The sequence below is a fragment of the Nicotiana tabacum genome, chromosome 8 (genome assembly GCF_000715075.1).
Source record: "Nicotiana tabacum cultivar K326 chromosome 8, ASM71507v2, whole genome shotgun sequence".
In the NCBI taxonomy this organism is placed as follows: Eukaryota; Viridiplantae; Streptophyta; class Magnoliopsida; order Solanales; family Solanaceae; genus Nicotiana; species Nicotiana tabacum.
The window spans coordinates 93257777-93277960 of record NC_134087.1 but is presented as its reverse complement, the minus strand read 5'-3'; the positions used below and the strand labels follow the sequence as shown (position 1 = coordinate 93277960).

General features: G+C 37.2%; 1 protein-coding gene across 1 annotated transcript; it reads right to left on the bottom strand.

Annotated features, from left to right (window-relative positions):
- Nucleotides 1-16543: 16543 nt before the first annotated feature.
- On the bottom strand, nt 16544-17698 carry LOC142163214 (uncharacterized). Its single transcript, XM_075220477.1, has 2 exons — nt 17192-17698; nt 16544-16987 (listed from the first exon to the last, which is right to left on the bottom strand). The coding sequence occupies exons 1-2, from the start codon at nt 17696-17698 to the stop codon at nt 16544-16546; spliced, it is 951 nt and encodes a 316-aa protein (XP_075076578.1).
- Nucleotides 17699-20184: the final 2486 nt, after the last annotated feature.

Here is a 20184-nt window from a genome sequence, read left to right as displayed (position 1 = left end):
TGATTGCCTAAACGTCCAGACAATTGAAGGTTCACGAGAAGAATTATCCGGTCCACGACCTTGAGTTAGCTACCATTGTTCACACCTTGAAGATCTAGCGTCATTATTTGTATGGTGTGCCTTGTGAGATTTATACTGATCATCAGAGCTTGCAGCACCTGTTCAAGCAAAAGGATCTAAACTTGCGCCATAGGAGGTGGTTAGAGTTGTTAAAGAACTATGATATCACTATTTTATACCACTCGGGCAAGGCCAATGTGGTGGCTGATGCCTTGAGTCGCCGGGAAAAGAGTTTTGGGAGTTTGGCTTATTTACCAGCATCGGAGAGGCCTATGGCGATGGATGTTCAGGCCTTAGCCAGCATCGGGTTCTAGCTTGCGTGGTTTCTCGGTCTTCCTTATTTGATCGTATCAGGGAGTGTTAGTATGATGACCTTCATTTATTTGTCCTCAAGGCAAGGTTTAGCATGGTGATGCCAGAGATGTGACCATTGGTGATGACGGGGTATTGAGGATGCAGAGTCGGATTTGTGTACCCAATGTTGACGGGCTTCGGGAGTTAATTCTAGAGGAGGCCCATAATTCACGGTATTCCATTCATCCGGGTGCTGCGAAGATGTATCAGGATTTGAGATAGCACTACTGGTGGAGGCAGATGAAGAAAGATATAGTTGGATTTGTAGCTCGGTGCCTCAACTGTCAGCAGGTGAAGTATGAGCACCAGAGACCGGGTGGGTTGCTTCAGCAGATAGAGATCCCGGAGTGGAAGTGGGAGCGGATCACCATGGACTTTGTAGTTGGGCTTCCACGGACTTTGAGAAAGTTCGATGTTATTTGGGTGATTGTGGATCGACTGACCAAGTCTGCACACTTCATTCCTATGTGTACTACTTATTCGTCGGAGCGGTTGGCAGAGATTTATATCCGGGAGATTGTTCGTCTGCATGGTATTCAAGTTTCCATCATTTTCAATAGGGGCACTCAGTTCACATCACGATTCTGGAGGTCCGTTCAGCATGAGTTGGGTACTCGGGTGGAGTTGAGTACAACATTTCACCCTCAGACGGATGGACAGTCTGAGCGCACTATTCAGATTCTTGAGGATATGCTCTGTGCATGTGTGATTGAGTTTGGAGGGTCTTGGGATCAGTTCTTGCCATTTGCAGAGTTTGCCTACAACAACAACTATCAGTACAACATTCAGATGGCACCATACGAGGCTTTATATGGTAGGCGGTATAAATCCATTGTGGGTTGGTTTGAGCCGGGTGAGGCCAGATTATTGGGCATAGACTTGGTTCAGGATGCTTTGGAAAAGGTTAATGTGATTCAGGATAGACTCCATACAGCCCAGTCTAGATAGAAGAGCTACGCGGATCGGGAGGTTCGTGATGTTTCCTATATGGTTGGAGAGCGGGTACTGCTTCGGGTTTCGCCTATGAAGGGTGTTATGAGATTTGGGAAGAAGGGGAAGTTGAGTCCGAGGTTTATTGGCCCTTTTGAGATATTGAGGCATGTTGGGGAGGTTGCTTATGAGTTTGCCTTACCTCCCAGCTTGGCAGGTGTTCATCCGGTATTTCATGTTTCTATGCTCCGGAGATATCACGGTGATCCGTCGCACATGTTAGATTTCAGTTCAATCCAGTGGACAAAGATCTATCTTATGTTGAGGAGCCAGTGGCAATATTGGACAGGTAGGTTAGAAAGCTGAGGTCAAAGAACATTGCATCAGTGAAGGTTCAGTGGTGGGGTCAACCGGTCGAGGAAGCCACCTGGGAGACCGAGCAGGATATGCGTAGTCGTTACCCTCATCTTTTCACAACTTCAGGTATGTTTCTATGCTCGTTCGAGGACGAACGAATATTTAAGTGTGGGAGGATGTAACGACCCGACCAGTCGTTTTAACAATTTATGCCCTGATCCCCTATTAACTGGTTTCCCCGTGTTTGTTTTTGCTATTATGAGTTGCCAGGAGGAATTATTGGGAGTTTCAGAGAGTTTTGGGACATTTAGTCCCTAAATGAGAGCTTAAGTTTAGCAAATTTGACTGTAGTAGGAATAGTGTGAAGACGGCCTCGGAATGGAATTTCGATGATTCTATTAGCTCTGTTGGGTGATTTTGGGTTTAGGAGCGTGATCGGATGGTGTTTTGGAGGTTTGTGGCTAATTTACGCTTGAAATGCCGAAAGTTGAATTTTTGAAGTTTCCGGTTTGATAGTGAGATTTTGATCCGAGGGTCAGAATGGAATTCCGAAAGCTGGAGTAGCTCCGTAGTGTTGAATGTGACGTGTATGCAAAATTTCAGGTCATTCGGACGAGGTCTGATAGACATTTTGATAGAAAGCGTATTTTGAGAGTTTTTGAAGTTCTCAGGCTTGAATCCGATGCTAAATTGGTGTTTTGATGTTGTTTTGAGCATTCCGGAGACTGGAACAAGTTTGAATGATGTTTTAGGATTGGTTGGCATGTTTGGTTGAGGTCCCGGGGGCCTCGGGTGTGTTTGGGATGCTCAACGGGTCATTTTTGCTTAGAAATTGTAGAAAAATTGCAGCAGCCCAGTTCTGGTTTCCTTCTTCACGTTTGCGAGTAGGGTCTCGCATTCGCGAAGAGGAGCTGGGGCTGGGGGAGTTTTTGTGCTTAGTGTTCGCGAAGAGTCTCCCGCGTTCGCGAAGCTGGGAGGTTTCATACCACGCGTTCGCAATGGTGTTCCCGCGCTCGCGTAGGAGGAGGAGGTTGTGCATCGCGTTCGCGATGAAGGAAGCTGAACCCAAGCGAATTTGTGCTTCACGAATGCGAGGGGCCTTTCGCGTTCGCGAAGAAGGAATATCTGGGCAGTATTTAAATAGCCCATCCGCGATCCTTCTTCATTTTTCCACCATTTTTGAATGGGATTGAAGCTTTTGAGGGTGATTTTTGAGGAAACCAAAGGGGAATCACTTGGAGGTAATATTTTTGACTTCATAATTCGTTTATATGTGATTAAAGACCTAATTAGTGGTGAAAAATTTGGGGAAAATGGGTAATCAGGGCTTGAGATTAAGAGACCTTAACATGGGTATTTGAGGGGCCAATTGAACTCTGATTTTAGTGTTCTTATTATGTATAGACTCGTGAGAGTACGAGGTTTCTGAAAATATAAATTTCACCCGATTCCGAGACGTGGGACTGAGGGGCATTTTGGTCATTTTACCTAATTTTGCGTATTAGCATAGAATTTATTTGTAGAATCAGTTACTTGAAGTGTTATTTACATTATGCAATTGAATAGAATAGATTTGGGTCATTTGGAGTCGAGTACTCGTGGCAAGAACGTGGTTTTGGGTTGACTTTTGAGCCGGTTCGAGGTAAGTGGCTTGCCTAACCTTGTGGGGGGGACATTCCCCTAGGATTTGGTATTGTGGTAATTGAAATGCCTTGTACGTGAGGTGACGAGTGCGTACTTGTGCTAATTGTTGAAAAATCCTATTTTCACTTAAGTAGCGTAAATTGTGTTTTCCTTTCTTGTTTACTCTACTTGAAATTTAAATCTGTTGTTAGCTTTGAAAAGCATATTTAATTTACTTAATTGCTTTATTGTTTAAACTGCCATAATTATATTATGTGAAGCTTGTTAGGTTAGAATTACTTATTTTACTTGGTACGAAATTTAGCTTAATTGAGTATTCCTTGTGTTGTTGTTGTGTGTTTTACTTTGGGACTACGGGACGACATCCCAGGCGATCCCCTGTACATATTAATAATTTGATTTGAGGTGAGGGATACCGAGAGATCCCTAACACGTATATTGAGGGTACCAATAGATCCTCGGGATACCAAGAGATCCCCGACATGTATTGAGGGAACTAAGAGATCCTCGGGATACTGGGAGATCCCCAATTATTGTCTTTGAGAAGAGTGGTATTCCCGGTGATTGTTTTCTGTTTCTGTTTCAGTTGTAGTTATCCTTATTATCCTGTGTTGATTCTTATGATTATCTTTCAACTGTACTGCTTTATCTTATACTGTCACATCTTATATTTTATTTAATCTCAGTAGGGCCCTGACCTTCCTCGTCACTACCCGACCGAGGTTAGGCTTGGTACTTACTGAGTACCACTGTGTTGTACTCATGCCCTTTTCTGTGCATATTTTTCATGTGCAGATCCAGGTACCTCCACTCAGACTCATCAAGCTTGAGACGAGGCGCTTGTAGAGACTCCGAGGTATATCTACCGCTTCCGCAGACCAAAGAATCCCTTTCTACTCCCCCTTTTTATTATTAGCCCTTCTGTATTTTCCTTTCCTTTATTAGATATTCTGGAGTTAGATACTAGTAGACATTCAAAGGCTTGTGATCATGAGATTCCGAGTTTTGGGAAATGTGTTCAGATTTCGAGAGTTGTTATTGTGTATGCCGAGCAACACTTTTAAACACCATTTTATTTCACTATTGTTCTTATATTTTCTTCCGCAATTGGTTTATTTTCCGCATTGTTAGGATTACCCAGTCGTAGAGACTGGGTGCCGTCACGATGGTTCACGGAGGGCGAACCGGGGTCGTGACAATTTTGCATTATTCACATTATATTGATATTTTCAGATCTACTATCAAGCGGTCATTGAGAATAAGGTGAAACTGAAGTGTACGTATCTGGAAAATAAGGAGTCACAACTATTGTTGCTGGCGTAGAACTACCGGTGACACCAGTAAGTAACATTGATTGCCGAAGTTTTCAATATATATATAAAGCATTAGTGATACCATTCACATTCATAGTGTGAAAGTATGCGCTCGTGGTTTATACTTGCTGGTGCACTTGAAAAGAGTGAATCAACTCATATTTTTATGAAGATGCCAACTCAATGTTTTCTATCATTTAAAGAAAATTTTATTTTCTGTTGAGTGCAATAATGTCATACGACATTGAAAGTTGGTTTTATATTGCTTAGATCCAGGTATTTCATAGGTCCCTTTTTTTTCCGTGACAAATATTCGTTCTCCTTTTTACAATGTTTGAGTTTATAAAGGGTTTTCTGCAGATTTGTATTTGTCCCATTTGAAGCTATTGAAAAGCATATAACAAGTAACATGTATCTGTTTAGTGGGATCACTTGGGAGAATAAAATGCTTTTCCAGCTTACATATATGTCACGACCCTAAACCCGAACCCGGTCGTGATGGCGCCTCTCATGAGGACAAGGCCAGCCAATTATACCCAATTCACTTTTTAAACAGTTAAATATCATAAAAGCAGTCTAAAACATGATATAGCAATACTAAGTAGCGGATAATGTCAATAAGGTGCGGAAGTACAACCCAACACAGCCCTAACCGGGGTGTCACAAGTCACGAGCATCTACTAGGGTATAAATATAACTGAAAGCCTGGAGTGTACAAATACAATCTAATGAAAAGAAGAGAGAGAAAAGCAGTGTTGCGAACGCCGACATCTACCTTACTAAACTCTGATGACTCTGCCTCCGATCAGCCAAAACATACATGAATATACACACAAGGTTCATGGAGTAATGTGAGTACTCCGACTCAGTGAGTAATAATAATAAATAAAGACTGAAGGCAAGAAATCACGTAAAACATATCAAGATGTTGTATAGAAGCAGTCCAAAACCAGTAAAAAAGCAGTGAAGCTATAAAAATCTCTTAAAATATCTTAGCTCAATTTGAACTTCTTTAGAAATGACTTTTTCAACAGTTACGCAAACGAATGCAAACAATTAGTACAGATAAGAATAGAAATCCGCCTCTCTGGCATAAATACACAATCAACAGGTAATGACAGGCAATTAAGAAGATAAACACATAAAGGTTCGCCCCTCGGACACAATCTCAGAACAGTACCAGCCCCTCGGGCTATATCTCATATCACAATGGGTATCTGCGCTCACTGGGATGTGTAGACTCCGGGAGGGGCCCCTTACGGCCCAAACACAGTATCAAGCCATCTCATAATCAAATCAGTATCTCACAGTTGCGGCGTGCAGCCCAATCCAAAAGTATCTTCACAATACAGGCCCTCAGCCTTACTCAGTCAAAAATCACATAAGCCACTCGGGCAACAGTAAAACATGATGCTCAGCCCAAAATGTTGTTTGAAATATCATTTCAAGTGTTAAAGCAAAATAAACTTGGCTGAGTTTTGAAAACAGTGGAAAATAACATGACTGAGTTCAACTATAAAATCAAAACAGTGAGGAAATATCAACAACAATCCCCGAAGGGTTCAAATAGCTGGCACTAGGCCCAAATATGGCATTCAACCCAAATAATAATGATATCAATTAGTTTTCAGTCAAATACGTGGTAAAATCATCAATCGGGATGGACCAAGTCACAATCCCCAATAGTACACGACCCCACGCTCGTCGTCAAGCGTGTGCCTTACCTTAATATAGCACTACGATTTACAATCCGGGGTTTCAAACCCTCAAAACATCATTTACAATCATTACTCTCCTGTATCCGGTCCGAACTCTAACCCGCGATGCCTTTGCCTCTCGAATCGGCCTCCGAATGCTCCAAATCTAGCCGAAATCAGTACCAAACCATCAAAATATGCTAAGGGAACAAAGCCCACTTGAAAATAACCAAATTACCACAAAATTCCCGAAATTGGTCAAACCCGACCCCCCGGGCCCACAACTCGAAATTTGGCAAAATTCACAAAACTAAAATCCTTATACTCTCACGAGTCTAACCATACGAAAATTATCCAATTCCGATACCATTTGGTCCTTCAAATCATCATTTTACATTTTTAAAAGATTTTACAATTTCTTCCCAAATTTCATCCCAAATCACGAATTAAATGATGAATTCAAAGATAGATTCATGTACTCTAGCCAAATCTGAGTTAGAATCACTTACCCCGATGAATTTCTTGAAAAACCTTCGAAAAATCGCCAAAATCCGAGCTCTCTCGGTCAAAATATCAAATAAAATCCAAAACCTCGTATTTATAGAGTACCCCACAGATTTTCACCATAGAGGACCGCACAAACTCGACCGCGGTCCGCACAAAACCAGTGCGGTCCGCACAAAAACTACTGCGGCCGCACAGACTTTCCTTTGCAGTGACAGACTTTAGTATTTTGGCCATAACTTTCGTTACTAATGTCCAAATTGCGGTATATTTACCTTTCTAGAAACTAGACATGAAGAGCTACAACTTTCGTTTTTGAATCATCTCAAAATTCCTTGTATATCAAAAGATATGAGTTTCCGAAGTAGGACTAGTGAAATGTCCCCCACTGCGGTCGCACTGCATTTTGTGCAGTCCGCACAGCACCTACCGCAACCGCACTTCATTTTGTGCGGTCCGCACAGCACCTACCGCGGCCTCACTTCATTTTGTGCGGACCGCACGGGTGGGTTCCGAGGCCTGCAACCCTTCTAGACCTGCTACAACTATGATTTTCGTCTTAAAACATCCCGGAACCTACCCGGAACTCCCGGAACTTCAAACCAATTGTATCAATACATCCCATGACATTGTTCAAACTTGTTCAAAACTTCAGAATACTCACAACAACATCAAATCACCAATTTAACATAGGATTCAAGTCTAAAAACTCTTAAATTATGCTTTCAATCAAAAAGCCTATCAAATCTCGTGCGAATGACCTAAAAGTTTGCACACACATCCCAAATGACACAACGAAGCTACTGCAACTCTCGGAATTCCATTCCGACCCCTATATCAAAATCTCGCCTATCAACCGGAAAACGCCGAAATCTCAATTTCGCCAATTCAATCCTAAACCTTCCACGAACTTCCAAAATGCATTCCGATCACGCTCCTAAGTCCCAAATCACCTAACGGAGCTAACCAAACCATAAAAATTCCAATCTGAGATCAAATATACACAAGTCAAATCTTGGTCAAACCTTTCAAATTTTAAGCTTTCAATTGAGACTGTTCTTCCAAATTCATTCTGATTAACCCGAAACACAACACCAACAATTTACAAAAGTCATAATATACCACACGGGGCAAGTCATGCCCGAGAACTGGCGAGCGAAGTGCAAAAGCTCAAAACGACCGGGCGGGCCGTTACAATATAGGCATATCTTCTCTCTTTTGATAGTTATCTTTACCCCACCTTTCAAGGATGGGAGTAATCATCTTTCAGTTCCAGGTACTTATCAATCAGTTAAGGACTCCTCCTTAGACGACATCCTCCACATTCAATTCAGCAACAATGATAAATCAAGTGCTTGCAGATGTATGTCATTTGCATAAAAAAAATTCTTTAGACTTTGCAAAGATGTTAATATCATACTTTAACTGTTATATCAGTGTCTGTCATCCAAGCAAGGTAAAAGAAGATCTCTCGGAGCTTGGAGAAAAATGATAGCTTTTTCTTAGAGGTTGGATTGGTCATTGAAAGTTAGGATTGCTGCTTAGGATTGCTGCAAACAACTCATCACTCACAAGTCACAATGTATCCTCTAGAACTTTGTTCCAGAATGCATGAAAAAACTATGAATTGTTAACATGTTGTGCACATTGAATCAACTTGATAGTAGTGCTTTCTTTCTGGTGATCCTATGAAATACTTCAAATAAGTATGAAAATATTTTTTCGGTGTTGAACTTTTTAAAGTAATCTTGTAAATGTACACACAAATAATAGTGTCGGGCATAAGCCCATGCATTGCACGTGCACCGCCATCTAGTACTTTAAATAAGGGGGAACCACGTTCGTCACTTTCTTCTATTTGCTGTCGAAACAACTATTTTTGACGGTGCCATTCCTAGATTTTTTTTTCTTTTTAACATTTTCATCATAAGCAAACTTCAATTGAATACTTAAAATTTAACCAATATGATATAATATTATAAATTAGATACCAATTTTATCTTAAATACAGAGAAATCAGTTTAACCTCATCATATTTTGGAGAAAATAAAAAAGCTATATTCAGAAAACTTAGTTGGATCATATTTTCTTAATTTCTAGGTTGAAACCTCAAAAAATAGAGTAACCGAGGAAAAGGAAAATGGGATTTACGATTTTTTAGATCTGCTTCTTCTATTTTGGCTATTTCAAATAGCGTCGTATGAATAGTGAATTCGAGAGTCCTAGAAGAAAGGGGCATGAGTGTGGGTCTGAAGGAGAGAAGAATGTGAGAAAGCTGCATTATCGGTGGTGATTCCATTCATCCGTATGTGTTTGTGTTCTGTATTTATGCAAGCTTTTTATCGAATAAGACCACATTTAGGCCTCGTCAGTTTGACAGTCAATATGTGAACCCTCTAGAAATTTAGCCTATTAAGTGCGTTTTTTTTTTAGGATTCCACCACTTATTGGGTCTGAAGTGATCTGATTCACCCAGATCTGTGATGGAGTCTTAAATTGTTCAGACGTAAAACACGGGTTTTTAATATAACTTCCCGCAACAAATCATATACGCATTTTTCACTAACTGCTTTTCTCTTTGCAGGATAAACACAACATCAATTCTCATGGCTTTTGTCAAACTCCAAAATTAATTCTTCCACCTGTTCTTCCAGTGAAGAGGCATATTTTACGTGAGTTAATACTGCTATTGGAGATAAAGAATACCATGGTAACACCAATTGGCAGACACGTCAGAGTTTCAGTCTAATATCAGAAGATTATTATATGAAAATCATGGCAATTTGTGATTCCTTGACCTTCGCTGATTTTAGTTCTCTTATTCTTTACTATTTTTATTCTCTTATTCCATCGAAAATTTAGATAGTTTTTGTCTTTCTTTTTCAATTTCTGATGGTTCTGTGTAAACACATCAATGAAAGGGGCTGGAGAACAAGGGGAATTTTGTTGGTGTAATATTTAATTACTTTCTTATAATTTATATATAATAATTCTAAAATAGAGTAGATAAATTATACTCATTCAGATGTTGAGAAAACAAACGGTCTTAATTGTTCATTGTTCAGATCTAGATGTAATATCTTAATATTCAAATGTGCATGTAAAAATTGCACGGACGCTCTATTTGGTCACCCCCATTTAACCTAGGGATTTTTACCTATCTATACCATATATCAAAACTTATTACCCTTAATGTTTAAGGTTTGTGTTTATTACATTTAAGCATACCAAATTACCATTTCTATACCATAATTCAAATTAGGGATATTATTAAGGGTTCATTTTTATTAGGTATAATTATAGGACTGTATCTTCACGTTATTTGGTTTTGGGGGGGGGGTCTCCTCCCACCCCCCCCCCCACACCCCCTACGATTTACCTTCAGTTCCCCACCCCCACGATTTACCTTCAGTTTTTCCTCCATTCTCGTACAATCTCTTCTCACCCACAATTACCATCACTTTCTTCTCCACTTAATTACCTTCAGTTGATAGTATCTCCCACGATTTGAATTCACTTCCATCTTTGTCTTCAACTCCTAAATCATGAAAAAAACCAACATTCCCCAAAAAAAATCATCAAAAGCTATATTAGCTGATATTCCAACCTTTGATTTGGGTGTTTTAACACCAAAATCACCACCAAAAACCCACAAACGACGCATGCAAGTGAACAAACTACTGGTATTTCATCTCCTAGACAAATTCGTGCGGAAATGAGAAGCAAGCATTTGCACGATATTGATGTTGGTGGAGTTGATAAACTAGTCGACAATCAACTGAAACGCAAGGGGAAAGAGTTGAGTGTAGATGACGATTTTGTAGATGATTCTCCCAAAATTCAATCTGTGAAAAAACACAAGGTCTCTCCTTCTTCATCAAAACCAAAGAAGAAGAAACCCTCAAAAAAAGTACCAAAATTGGTTAAGGAAAAAATTTCAATAAAGGTAAACACTATTTATGTTTCCTCACTGTTTTGTAGTTTGATTTTGGTTGTAAAAATCTGTTGTTCAAGTGTTAATTTAGTGTTCAAGTGTTTTTTGGCCAAATGTGGTATTGTCCTACTTTTGTAGATTATTTTTCACAATTTTGTAGGTTTAATGGAAATGTGATTATTAGACAGTGTATACTGTAGTTAGTTTGTAGTTGATTTGTAGTCTGATCGTTAAATTGTAGAGATGGTATTTTTCATTGCAACCTGTATTGCTGCTACATTTAACTTCATTCTAAATACAATTTATCTACATGTTGTGAGTTAATTGAAGTAACTGTTACATTCTGTAGATAATGTTTACAAGTGCATTGTTCTTCTTTGATTGTTCAAGTGTATTTTGGTAAAATGTGGTGTTGTCCTAATTTTGTAGATTCTTTGTCTCAATTTTGTAGTTTAATTGGAACTGTGACTCTTAGACAGTGTATAAATGTAGTTAGTTTGTAGTTGATGTGTAGTCTGATGGTTAAATTGTAGATATGTTATTTTTTATTGTAGCCTGTATAGCTCATATATTTAACTTCATTCTAACTACAGTTAATCTACATTTATGTGACATACTTGAAGTAACTGTTACATTCTGTAGATAATGTTTACACGTGCATTGTTCTTCTGTTATTGTTTTGTAGTTATAGGTGTGGGTAGGCTATTCTTCTTCTAGTTATATTTTGTATTTGTCATGTAGTTATCTGTAGATTACTGTTTCCTTTTTATGCAAACTACTAATGTTCATTAATTTTATATTTTCTACAGAATGGACCTTACTTTGCACAACAAAATATTGATTATGGTGTGCTTAGATTCCACAGTTTGTGTGATCCTAGCATACCTAGCCAGATACAAGCTTTACTCTCTCCGAATGCTTTAAGGGTTTTCAGAAAAATTTGTTTTGGTTACTTATTAGGTCTCCCCAAAATCTGTATGCAAAACCAAACACTTCATCTTCTGATGAAGTATGAATTGACAAAGTCTACTGACTCATAGTTTTCAGTACTATTTAAGGGTGAAAAATTGAATTTTTCCTTGAGAGAATTTGGGTTGATAACTGGTCTTAATTGTGTAAATAAGTTTTCAGACTATGGTTACACTTCCACCTATGTTAGCCCTTTAATGAATACATATTTTCCGAACAAAGAAAGGGTTGAGAAATGGCATTTGAAAAAAGTAGTGACTAATAAAGCATGGGCAAACGATGTGGATGCGGTGAAGTTGTGCATTCTTTATATGTTGGAATTTTTTGTTTGTCCTTCTGATAAAGACAATGTGACTTTCATAGACAAGTTTATGTTCTTTCTAATAGAGTCTGGTAATTTTGAGTCATACCCATGGGGTATCAAATCCTTCAAGCAGGTTATTGAATCTGTCCGACATCGTCTTAATCCCCATGTACATTCTTATCTGATACGGGGATGCTCATTAGCCTTGCAAGTGTGGCTATATGAGTGTTGCTCGTCCGTCAGCACCGAGCTTGCTACGAGATGTTCTGAATCTATACCTCGCATTTTAAGATGGTCAGCTACAAAGGGGCAGATTTGGTTAACTGCAATTGAAGAGAAGATGATCAAGCCTGAGTGGATCAAGGTATTTTTTTCCACTTTTGTATGATGCTACAATTACATTCATAATAACTACATTGAATCTACATTTTTTTTGTCACTTGAATTAACTGTTATTTTCATCATTCAGTTCACAAACATGATTGAATCTGGAGAAGAGCTTGGAGTGCTTAATCTGCCAGACAAGATTCAATATGAAGACAACATGGTGCTCAACCATCACATGTTCCAACTGCTGCTTCTCCATCATTTGAACCCAAATATACAGATTGTCAAGAGGACATTGAATCTGTCAGTAGCAAGCTCATGAAGTTGGAAAAGGGGATTGTGCAGGTATTATGAATAACTACAATATATTGACATAATTTGCTACATTTTGACTTCATTACATAACAATTATAGTATGTTATACATTGTAGTTAATTTGTGATATAAATCTATAACAATTATAGTTTGTTGAATTGTAGTGTAACTGTAGCAGTTAGAATAAGATTACCAACTAATTATATATTTAATTTTTAGGTTGATGTAAAGTTAGATGCCTATAGGAAGGATGTTTTTGAGGAACTCTCAAGCCTTCGAGAGTTCATAGATCAATCTTTGAAGGGTGTTATGAATGTGATAAACAAGAGGTTTGATTTGGATGAGTCAAAGGTAAGAATTTACATATAATTTTGTACTAAGACTAATTAAGACATATGAATAAAGTAGTCTCAAATATTCCCCAAAATTGTAGTTTGCTGGTAGTTCAACAAAAAATAATTACCAACATCAAGGAGATAACAACCAGCAATTCCAGTTCAATGCTGATGATCAACTGCATGGAAGCACAAGCAATACAGGTATCTACAAAATTCCTGCATACATATCTACAAATTTCAAGACAGCATTATTAAATTATACTAATCATTTTTTTACTATGTGTTGCAGCTACAATTTCTCCAGAACATTTTCAACCACATGTTGACTTATATCCTGACTTCCAAGAAGCAGCTGAGGCATATAAAGCAGGTACAGAACCATTCCTTCATTACAATAAGGTTTTTATGCAAAATTTTAATAATTTACACCTTAACTACATATTCCTACATATATCTACAATTCTCATTCCCAATTATTCATTCAAGCTGATGTTTCACCAGAACATCTACAAGGAAATATTGAGGAAGAACCAGTAATTGATGAAGTGGCTGAGCCACAACAAGCAGGTAATATATTCTCTATATTCTCTATAACTCCATAATACTGTTCATATCTACATTGATCTACACTTATCTACAGAAGGTGAAGTTCCACAGTCGCCAATTCACGGTGTGACTGTGACTGAAGTTGTTCCTGAAGGCATTGATAAAAAAGTTGTTCCTGAAGGCATTGAAAACAAAGGTTTGACATTGGATGACTTTGAGCTGCCAGAAAACTTATCACAGTTGGTCATGTATGGCGAGCCCATACGAGATGAATCAACCCCTGTTCATCCCGGTAGAACAAGGCAACCGGGAAAACATGCACGATCACCTTTCACATCTTTGTATAGTTCTGGAGGCAGCACATCTGTTGGACCTAAATTTTTTTACCTCAAGCACCCCTTCACAAGTGTCATAGGTGAAAATGTAGATCCCGAATTGACAGAAAGGTTCACCAACTGGTTATACATTCGTAGTGATAAAATATCTAGGAGGTATGAATGCTTCATTTTACACTGTCTGTTCACCATTTTTATACTTTAAAATTATAATTCATTTTGTAAATATTTTGTATTTGATCATCTTTTTTTTGTTATTACAGGAGGAAATATTACTTTTCCAAGAAGGATAACCAAATCAAGCCTTGGTTGGATTTTGGTTGTGAAAATATTGATAAGAAGGACTGGTTTTATGACCTTGCTCACCCCGGACAAGTCATCAATAACACAGTAAGTATAAAGAACATAATCATTCACAATATCTGTTTTGTCTTCAGCTGTGTAGTGTAATTGTAGTTTATTTTTCAGCTATGATGTGTAATTGTAGTAATATTGTAGACAACATATATATATTACTATATTTATGTCTCAGCTGTGAAATTTTGCTTTTTATGGACCTTATGTATCATATGTGATGATGATTGTATGTACAAACTGGAATTTTGGTACTTTTGACTGACTTGGAATCTCCGTGTACCATAACTGTAGTTACCTTGTAGTAATATTGTAGAGCTTGTGATTATGCCTATTAATATTAACTGTAGGTTGAACTTGCTGATTTTTGGGAGCTTAAGTTAGGTGGTATGTTTCATTTGTTCCTCTGTATAGTGAATAAATGTAAACAGTGCATAAATATAGTTAATGTGTAGTTGTTTTATAGTCTGATGGGTCAATTGTACATATAGTACTTGTTCACTATGGTTCATACAAACTACAATTAAATTACATTTTGTGAGGAACTTGGACTAACTGTTATATTTCTGTAGTTATAGTGTAGCTAATTTGCAGCAATCTGTTAGAGTTTTTAATAAATTCAAATTGTAGTTAATCTGTAGCTGTCTTGTAGACAAGTGTGGTTACACCGTACCTTATTGTATATGTTTATTCTATTTTGGCAGCACATTGATTTTATTATGTATTATCTGCGAAAAAGAGGCAAATATGGCCCCAACAATAATACTAGGTTCACAACCACGGATTGCTTGTTCAAGACAAAGATTGAAAGAATCTATGACAAGTTCATAAGTTCTCCACCGGAACAAAGGTATTCGGTTGTTAAATCCGAGGATGATGTTGGAGAATATATTCTTGGGTACAGAATTCTTGCTAATGTTGCATGGGATCTTGTTGACTATGTGCTCATGCCTGTGAACCTTGAAGAGAACTTCCATTGGTTGTTGCTAGTTTTTGACATAAAGGACAGACAACTTTATGTTTATGATTCCATGGTGAGAGCAAACCGTCATAAAATAGTAGAGACATTGGTTGACAAGTTTTCAATCATTATCCCTCTGTATTTATCATGCACTGGTTTCTATGGTAAACGTAAAGACATTAACTTCAAGAGCACAAAGGCATACATCGAAAAACCAGTTACGGACCCTCTCGACATACAATGGATGGTTGCTGAGATTCCACAACAAAAGGAAGGCTCAGTGTAAAAAAATAATCTCCCTTTCTATATGTTTAATTTTTTTATTTTAATCATTTGTTATATAATGAAAAATTCTCATCTTATGCAGCGATTGTGGTGTATTTGTGGCTGCATTTGCGGAGTATGTTAGCCTTGGAGATTTGGCAATCCCAAAGGAAGATCTTTCTGATATTGACCAACACCGTAGATGCTATGGAGCTCTACTGTGGGACTATGCAACAAAGAAGCAAGAAGATGGGTCAATCAGTGAGAGTGAGGTTACTGGCAGGCTAGCAAGGAGGAAGGGTGCTCCGGCAAAAAACGAGAGGACTAGAGTGCAACGAAAGAAGAAATAGACTATTGTGTTCCTAGTTTGGTCTGTGAAATTTGGTAGTTGAATTGGAAAACAATGTAGGAAATATGTCGTTTTGGTTTTCTACAACACTTTTTGTTGATTACATTATACTCTAGTACTCTGATTACATTTTTACAGCAACAGCTTTGTCTTACAATTTGACTTTAATCTTCAAGTTATTTTTATAAATACCTTCAAGTGCCAAGTAATATCTGTATATAACTGTCATTTGTTACACAGCAGAAAGATAAAATAAATACAGGAATCATATAAATAATTTAGCCATTTTTTAACAACAAGGTTTATCAAAAAAATTCAATTTATCTACATTTAAACTACGTCAAACTACATTTTAACTACAACTCCTCTACATATGAATAACAGGACTACAGTTCTAACACAGTTAAACTACATATTCACTACAATCTGGATACAATTTACGTTGAATGCATTCTTTATTAATATCAGTTTTTTTGTATACAGTAAATATTAAAGTTTAACTATTCTATAAAAAAAAAGACAACTTTAGATGCTTGACAGAATACATAAAAACATAAATAGTGCAGATACACAAATTGATGTTTATACTTCTTATTCATCTTCAAAAACTTAAACAATTAGACAAGAAAATCCGATAATTTGAGCTCACTAACATTTATTTTGAATAACTATTCTAACTACATGATATTCATTTCTTTTTCGGCGCATTCTTCCAAGTTCTTTTGTTATGCCCTTCACCTCCACAATTACCACATGACACCTTGTATTTCTTTGACTTTATTTCATCAAATGTTTTATATCTTTCCTTGTGAGGTCTCCCTGGCTGCCTTTTATCTCCCGCCGGTGGCTTTACTACCTCATCCAAAATATGTTGTGGCACTTCCCATTTGCCTTTATCAGGAAGAGGATTTACTGGCATTTCATAGGTAAGCAGAAGGCTCTTCCTTGTGTAATACGGAGAGCAATAGTTTTCGTATGTTTCATTCCTATGCCTTAATGCTGCCAAGTCATGCGCACATGGAAGTTCATCAAGTTCGAATTGTCCACAGCTACATTTCTTGTTTTCTAGACACACAATATACCGCTTCACACCATCTAACACAGTATGTATATGATCTGTTGAAGCCCTCACCTACAATTGAAGACCAAACAGAAATAATAATACATCAATCATTAAAATGGATTATCAACAATTTACCTACAAATCAGCAACAAATATATTACAGCTCATCTACAAACTATTATTACCGACAATTTGACTATAGTTTAACTACAATATGGAAAAATTGCAGCTAGTACTTTTTTGATTCTACTGCACCAAAAAAAAATATCTTACCCTTAGTTTCTGAGATAATGTACTGTTGTCTTCCAATTCTTTGTTGTATTTGTGACCAAGGTATGTGAAAGTACCCTTTGCCTTCGATAACTTTTCTTTTGTCCAACGTTCAAGAAGAGTCCTCATATACTCAAATAGATCAAATATTGGAAGCTCTCTTGCATCTTTTGTTACAGCATTCAATGACTCGGCAATGTTTGACGTCATAGTAAAAGTTCTATTTACCGTTGCATGTACTCTTGACCATCTATGATAGCCAATATCATATAGGTAAGACTTTACACGCAGGTCTACCTCTTCAATCTTCAACATCCTTTCATTAAATTCATCCATAGTGTATGACCGTGCTGTAGCAAAGTACAATTCATGTAATTGTAGATGTCCCTTCTTGAATTTTGACCTTATATTTGTCCATATATGCCACATGCAAGAGTAATGTGCCAATCCCGGATAGACAACTGATATTGCCTTCAGTATACTCTCATGCCTATCTGAAACAACACACATTGAAGGTCTTTCACCATATGCCTCCTTGAATTGCTCAAAGAATCACTTCCAAGACGCATCGTTTTCAGAATCAACCACAGCATATGCCAAGGGAAAAATAGTACCTACATTTTTAAGACATAAAATATGATTAAATAACAACTACAATATATATTGAGAAATATAGACATGCTAACTACATTCTTTTATATAACTACAAAATAACTACAACATAACTACAATTTAACTGCATTTTAAAGACTGTCTACAAATAAGTACAAAATTATTCCATTATTTACCTGCTGCATCCATGGTGCTTGCTGTCAGCATAATCCCCCTGTAGGCTGACTTTAAGAATGTCCCATCAACCACTACTACCGGCCTACAATGTTGCCAACCATTTATTGATGTACAAAGAGCAACAAATGCGTATAAGAAGCAATCATCTGCTGCCTTCTTCAATTTAACAACAGAACCAGGATAATTCTTCTCAAGAATATAAAAATATTTGGGTAATTTGTTGTAGGAGTCACACGGATTCCCTCTCAAAAACTGTAAAGCTTTTTCCTTTGCTCTCCATGCTTGCATGTAGCTTAGGTTCAGTCCATGTTCGGATAACATGTCAGTTTGTATGTCCTTTGGTGTGTAAACAGTCTTAGGATCACAATACTTTGGAACGACCATGCTACCAAGTACTGCTGCAGTACGTTTGCGCTGTATGAATGTTTCGTCCATTAGGCAGCATGTGTGTTGACGGCTGAAACTTCTTATCTTGAACATTGCCGAATCATTAATTGACGTTGCCTTGAAATGCCATTTACAGCTTTCAGCAACACATATAAGCCAGTAGCTACAAAAGAAATACAATATTTACACAAATTTATGAAAAAATTACAATTAACTACAAATTGACTACAATTTAACTACAATTTATAAAACCCACCTATCTTCAATCATACACTGATTTTGCTGATATATTATCCACAAATAACTACATACCTTCTATGACTGGATCTTTTTACTCTGAACTGGAACTTGTGCATCACTGAATAATTCTTCATTGCAGCAGCTACTGTTTGCTTGTCCTGATAAACTTGTCCTTCTTCAATATATGTTTGCGTAGATTCAGTTATTATTTCACTTTGATATTCCTCTATAGCTGGTGAGGATGGAAATTCAAGTAAGTTTAGGGATCCAGACGAACCTGCAAACAATAAATTCATAAATGTAGTTTCTATGTAGATAATTTTGAAAGCAACATTGCTTTATCCTTTTCAGTACTATGTGAGCTTTGTAGTTTAATTGTAGGTAATTGTAGTAATATTGTAGATAACATAGTAACACCATAACTCTCTGCAATGTCGAATCAAACATACTTGCACTGGTGCTTTCATTGTTGATTGCCAATTCCATATTGAAATCTCTTACGCTTATACATAAAGGATACGAACCTAAGTTTTTATTCTCCTTTTTGGTCTCCATGTAAGCACGAACCCCCATATCATTCCTAATCTCCATTGGAGGACAATTCTCGTTCACAATGTATTTGATTTCTATAATTTTATCCGATGTATCAATCGATAATTGTTCTGCAATTGTAGAACTAAGAATTCCGTAGTTTGCATTATCATCTACCACAATGACATCAACTTCAAAATCTCTAAATCTGCCATAGTTATCCCAATTACCATTCGATTTCAGCATTATTGGGATTTTTGACATGATTTCGTGTAGTTGATAGGAAAAAAGACGAAGAAGAGATATAGTTTCTACAATTTGAATACTGATATCGACGAAGAGCAATTTTGTACAATTTGAGACGAAGAACAGATATAGTCTCTCTTCAGTAATTGTACAATTTGATTGCGTTTTTTGTGAAATCTCTTTCTGTTGAGGAAGGAGAGAATTATGCAACTGGTGCCTTCATCAGGAATGAAAATCGCCTTCATTTCAAAATTGGAATAAAATCCTTGACAGAATCACATCAGATTTGGTGCCTTCATTTTAGGGCCTTTTTAATGGCAAAATCTACCTATTTTTGGATTGGTATATAATTTGTAGTAAAAGTGTGGACTATATGGGTAAATAACAAATTATGAACATTTTTGATAATAATGTTTGATATATGATATAGATAGGTAAAAATCCCTTGCTATATCAGGTAAAAATTTAAAGTTGTCGAGCCCAATCACAGGCCTTTTAAATACATTTGATGTCAATGTGAAACATAAAGAAAGGACGAACAATTCTATTATTAAGTACATTTTTCATCGTTTCAATATTAGGCATGCATCTTAGATAGCCAGAAGAGTTGCTTTATAGCTAATTAATTCATAAAAATTATGTACATAGCAATAATTGCTTAAATCAAGATATCAGGTGCTTCTTGTTTTATAACCAGTATATCAGATTGTTCGTTAGCTGAGGAGCATGGAAATGTCATCGGTTTCGTCTATTTGGTTATATATATAAATAGAAAATTAAGTAACAACAAGGTGGCTGTAGTT

Coding starts and splice junctions, on each gene's coding strand:
- LOC142163214 (XM_075220477.1), bottom strand. CDS start 17,698: ATGTGTGTTGTTTCAGATAGGCATGAGAGTATACTGAAGGCAATATCA. Junction 16,988..17,191: donor CATTATCTCAGAAACTAAGG/GTAAGATATTTT, acceptor CTTCAATTGTAG/GTGAGGGCTTCAACAGATCA.